Source organism: Rhinopithecus bieti, unplaced genomic scaffold (assembly GCF_001698545.2).
Source record: "Rhinopithecus bieti isolate Rb0 unplaced genomic scaffold, ASM169854v2 scaffold_1017, whole genome shotgun sequence".
In the NCBI taxonomy this organism is placed as follows: Eukaryota; Metazoa; Chordata; class Mammalia; order Primates; family Cercopithecidae; genus Rhinopithecus; species Rhinopithecus bieti.
In genome coordinates, this window is record NW_016803657.1 from 732,461 (window position 1) to 737,833 (window position 5,373).

Here is a 5,373-nt window from a genome sequence, read left to right on the forward strand (position 1 = left end):
TTTTTTTGAGACGGAGTCTCACTCTGTAGCCCGGGCTGGAGTGCAGTGGCGGGATCTCAGCTCACTGCAAGCTCCGCCTCCCGGGTTTACACCATTCTCCTGCCTCAGCCTCTGAAGTAGCTGGGACTACAGGCGCCCGCCACCTCGCCTGGCTAGATTTTTCTATTTTTTTTTAGTAGAGACGGGGTTTCACCGTGTTAGCCAGGATGGTCTCGATCTCCTGACCTCGTGATCCGCCCATCTCGGCCTCCCAAAGTGCTGGGATTACAGGCTTGAGCCACCGCACCCGGCCCAGCACTGAACTTTAAGGCAAATGACCCAGGTTGAGTCCTGGCTCCTCCCTCTGCCTTCACTAGCTTTGTAATGTTGAACAAGTCAATATATGAATGTCATAATCTATAAAACAGGGACAGTAATGCTTGTTTGGTGATCTAGTATCTTCACAGGACAGCCATGAGGCTCAAATGTGAAAGCCCATGGCACTAGAAAGAGGAAGACAGCACGTCTGTGTGTCCAGTGTACACATATGCACCTCCACACACCAACACACAGACTGCTGTTTAGACTGAGCAGAGCAGTGGAGGGCAGCTGCGTGCAGGGACCAGGCCTTCCTCATCTCTGTATCTGCTACCACACTGAGCTCAGGCTTAGCATCCAGTAGGCATCAGCAAGTGCTTCTCAACTGAATGAACCAATGAATGAGTAAGTGGACGCGCCACTGACCAAAAATGAGCTGTGTCATCCATGTGTGTGCAGGACAGATGCTGCCAAGATCCACATGGGTGACCTAGAAGGACAATTAGCATACCCCAGACACTCTGGGTCTTGCCCTTCACAGTGTCGTCGAGCATGGAGTGTCGCCCTACACTGAGCATCCTCACCAGGGACAGAGCTCTCAGGGTCTCTGACCCAGGCTGGCACCTCCCCACCTCCAAACTCTGCTGAGGGCACCTCTTGCTGGTGCCACCACCAGCTTCTCCAGACAGAGGCAGGTGTGGGTCAGAGACAAGGCCAGGTGAGGGGTCAGGAAGCACAGGGCAGGATGGTTACCGAGGTTGACAGTGAGCTTCATCTGCCCCCCATCCAGCTCCAGGCGCAGGGTGTCGGCAGACTCCCTGGAAGTGGTGGCCATCATGAGTCCGTAGGCCCGCTGAGACATGAAACGCAGGGACACATCCTCTGCCTCCGTGTGCATGGCGTTAGGCAGCATGATCTTCATGTACATGGAGCCATCGTAGCTCAGGACCGTGGCCTCTGCCCCATAGGAGTCGGGGAAGAGGGAAGGGGAAGACAGGCAGAGGCCAGGGGAGGGAAAAGACCAGAGAATCATTACAAGGGTGACAAGCCTAAGGCAGGTCTATGAGGGGATCCCCTAGGAGGAGGTGGCACAGGGATGGAAAGTAGGAGTTACCCTGAGAAGGAGCACAGGGATGGGAAGCAGGGACATCCAGGATGAAGACCAGCCTCACCTCTCTCACAGACCCGCCCAAGAAAGCCGGTCCCAATGCAGTCACAGACGAAGCGGTTCCAGCCTTCTCGGCAGATGCCCCCATTGCGACAGGGGGCAGATGCACACTGCTTCAACGTCTCCCGGGAGCAGAAGGGGGCGACGCCCACAGCCCCCTGAGCCTCGGCCAGGCCCCGGAGGTCTCGGCTACGCCCATCTATGAAGAGGTCCCGCACACAGCCCACGTAGCCTGCCCGGAGTGCTGCTGTCCACACCTCTGGGGGCAGGGGCAGGTCCACCCGGCCCCCCTCAGGGAGACCGCCCAGGTACAGCTCACTCTCCAGGTCCAGAATCTCGCTGTCCCCAGTTGCCAAGAATGGTGTGCTGCGACTGTTCACTGAGATGGAGCCTGGGAATCAAGGGAAGGCAGGATGGAGAAAAGCCACAGGCCAGAAAGGGACATCCTGACTCTGCCAAGGAGGCCCCCACCAAGTGTGGGCCCCTCCACTTTGTGCCCTGCAGCAGGCTCAGGACGAGCAGCAGTCCTGGGCTGGAAGCTCAGCCTCACTCACTGCAAAAACTGCTTAACAAAGGTCCCCAGGCTCAGAGGCTCCTGTGATGCAGCCCCAGCCCAGCTGCAGAATGCCGTGGGCCTCCGTCCATACCCCTCCTCCCCACCTCAGTGAGTCCTTAGAGGATATGCAGGAAGTGAGCATGCCCAAATCTTGAGCTCAGAAAGGGTTGGATCATTCACTGGGTCATTCCTGCCAGCCAGTTTCTTAGACTGGGAACCGGAAGCAGAGAACCTTAAGGAACAGAAGTGGCTGAAAGATCTTTAATCCAAAGGAGTTTTTTCCCCCCACAAACATTTATTGAGCTATGACTAGATGCCAGGCACCTAGCACTTTAAATATATTATATCACTTAAGTCTCATAATAACTCTACGAAATTGGTCCTTTATGATCCCATTTTGAAATGGTAGATGAGGCTTGCAGAGACTGGGGAACAGTGCCAAAGCACCACAGTGGGGAAGGAACATAGCCAAAGTACGGTCCCAGCACCAAGAACTCAGAGCCTGTACTCTCCACCCCTCAGACAAGAGCCCACTCTGCAGCCAGCAAGGCACACGAGCAGATTGGCTCCGGGGCCTGTGGGGCAGGATAGCAGTGAGGAGAAAGGAGGCAGGCACAGAATTTTTAGGTAGAAGAGTTCTTCAGAAATAGAGGGTGCTTGGCCGGGTATGGTGGTTCACGCCTGTAATCCCAGCACTTTGGGAGGTCGAGGCAGATGGATCACTTGAGGTCAGGAGTTCAAGACCACCCTGGCCAACATGGTGAAACTCCATCTCTACTGAAAAAAAAAAAAAAAAAAATTAGCCGGGCATGGTGGCGCAAACCTGTAGTCCAAGCTACTCGGGAGACTGAGGCAGGAGAATCACTTGAACCCGGGAGGCAGAGGCTGCAGTGAGCCGAGATCATGCCACTGCACTCCAGCCTGGGAGACAGAGCAAGACTCCATCTAGAAAGAAGAAAGAAGAAAAAGAAGAAGAAAGAAGAAGAAAGAAGAAGAAAGAAGAAGAAAAGAAGAAGGAGAAGAAGAAGGAGCAGAGGAGAAGAGAGAACGGAGAAGAAGGAGGAGAGGAGGGAAAGCACATGCACAGGAGGAGAAAGGAGTGGGATGGCACATTTTAAGAGAAGAGAGGAGAAGGGAAGGAGAAGGAGAAGGAGAAGAGAAGAGAGAAGAAGAAGAAGAAGAAGAAGAAGAAGAAGAAGAGGAAGAAGAAGTACTAGTAGTGGTAGTAGTAGTAGTAGTGGTAGTGGTAGTGGTAGTGGTAGTGGAAGTAGTACTTGGTGATTATCATAGAAAAATGACTTGGGATCAGGTGGGAGTTCCATAGCCTTTACTGAGACCTTAAGCTGCAGAAACCTCTACATTAGAAATTTTATTCTACTTGTATTTTTTAATTCCTTCTTCTGTCCTTTTCCAAGTTTGGAAGAACTGTTTAAAATGGGTCGGGGTGGGAGGTGAGTTCAATCTCTCTCCTCACTGCAAGACCCCATTGCAGTCATCTTAGTTAGAAAAAAAAAAAAAAAAAATACTGCCTAACTTCATGGGATTAAAGACAGGTTAAGGAGGGTTTGGGTCTGCATGAGGCCTGAATTTGGCAGGGAGCTTTGGGAGGAGAATCGGTGTGAGCATAGGGTGGGAAACCAAGAGGGAAGACCTGGGACCTCCTCTACAGACACATGTCCTCCATTCAGGGCATGTTCTTCTTCTCTGCTCAAAACCTCACCTGAGGCCAGGCACAGTGGCTCACACCTGTAATCCTAGCACTTTGGGAGGCCAAGGCAGGCGGATCACCTGAGGTCAGGAGTTCAAGACCAGCCTGGCAACATGGTGAAACGCCATCTCTACTAAAAATACAAAATTTAGCCAGGCATGGTGGGCACCTGTAATCCCAGCTACTCAAGAGGCTGAGGCAAGAGAATCGCTTGAACCTGGGAGGCGGAGGTTGCAGTGAGCTGAGATCATGTCACTACACTCCAGCCTGGCAGCCTGGGCGACAAGAGCAAAACTCTGACTCAAAAAAAAACAAAACAAACAAACAAACAAAAAAACACCTCACCTGAACCAGAGCTGTGCCCCCTTTTAGTAAAATGGTCTCTAGCTTTTCTTTCCATACAAGCTGCCAGATGACCCAGGGTCCTGACTCTAAACCCACTTCCCAGGGCTGGGGGCCCACTCCCCTAACAGGCCACCAAACATGGCCTGCCTGATCACCCACACCTCTATTTATAGCCAGATTCCCCCATGCCTGTTCTGCCCACCCACTGCAGGGTCTCCTGGGTTCTACACGACCCAACCAGACTCTCTACAAATGAACCAAATGTTGGAGACGGAAGAGAGAGAGAAGGAAAGAGATGGGGAAGGGGTGTATAATGGAGGGTCAACAAGAGGAAAACCTAGTGAGTACAGGCCTCTGCACCAAGATCACTCAACACATGGAAAAGAAAAACCCAAGCATCCATCAACAGATGGATGGATAAACGCAAAGTGTATATCCAGGCAATGGAATATTATTGAGCCCTAGAAAGGAAGGACATCTTGACACATGCTACCACATGAACAAACCTAGAAGACATTATGCAAAATGAAATAAAGCCAGATACAAAGGGACAAATATTATATGATTCCACTTAACAGAGGTACCGAGAGTGGCCAGATTCTTACACAGAAAGTAGAATGGTGAGTGCCAACGGCTAAGAGGAGAGGGAATGGAGAGTTGGTGTTTATTGGGCCAGAGCTTCAGTTTGGGAAGATGAGAAAAGTTCTGGAGATAAATGATAGTTACCAGTGATATTTACACAACAATATGCATGTACTTAACACCAGTAAACTGCATACTTAAAAATGGTTACATCGAGACCGTCCTGGCTAACACGGTGAAACCCCCTCTCTACTAAAAAACGCAAAAACTAGCCAGGCGTGGTGGCGGGCGCCTGTAGTCCCAGATACTCAGGAGGCTGAGGCGTGAGAATGGCGTGAACCCGGGAGGCGAAGCTTGCAGTGAGCCGAGATCCGGCCACTGCACTCCAGCCTGGGCGACAGAGCGAGACTCCGTCTCAAAAAAGAGAAAAAAAAAATGGTTACGATGGGCTGGGCACAGAGGCTCACACCTGTAATCCCAGCTTTTTGGGAGGCTGAGGCAAATGTATCACTTGAGGTCAGGAGTTCAAGACCACCTGATCAACATGGTGAAACCCCATCTCTAGTAAAAAAAAAAATTTATATATATATATATATACATAAAATTAGCCAGGCATGGTGACGCACGCCTATAATCCCAGCTACCTGGGAAGCTGAGGCAGGAAAATCACTTGAACCCAGGAGACAGAGGTTGCAGTGAGCCGAGATTGCACCATTG

General features: G+C 51.3%; 1 protein-coding gene across 1 annotated transcript in view; it reads right to left on the minus strand.

Moving 5' to 3' along the window:
• NRXN2 (neurexin 2) overlaps positions 1 to 5,373 on the minus strand; it is a 110,452-nt gene that overhangs the window by 53,525 nt on the left and 51,554 nt on the right. Inside the window, 2 exon segments of the mRNA XM_017892995.1 lie at positions 1,051 to 1,254; positions 1,470 to 1,856. Coding sequence (XP_017748484.1) covers positions 1,051 to 1,254; positions 1,470 to 1,856 — 591 coding nt within the window.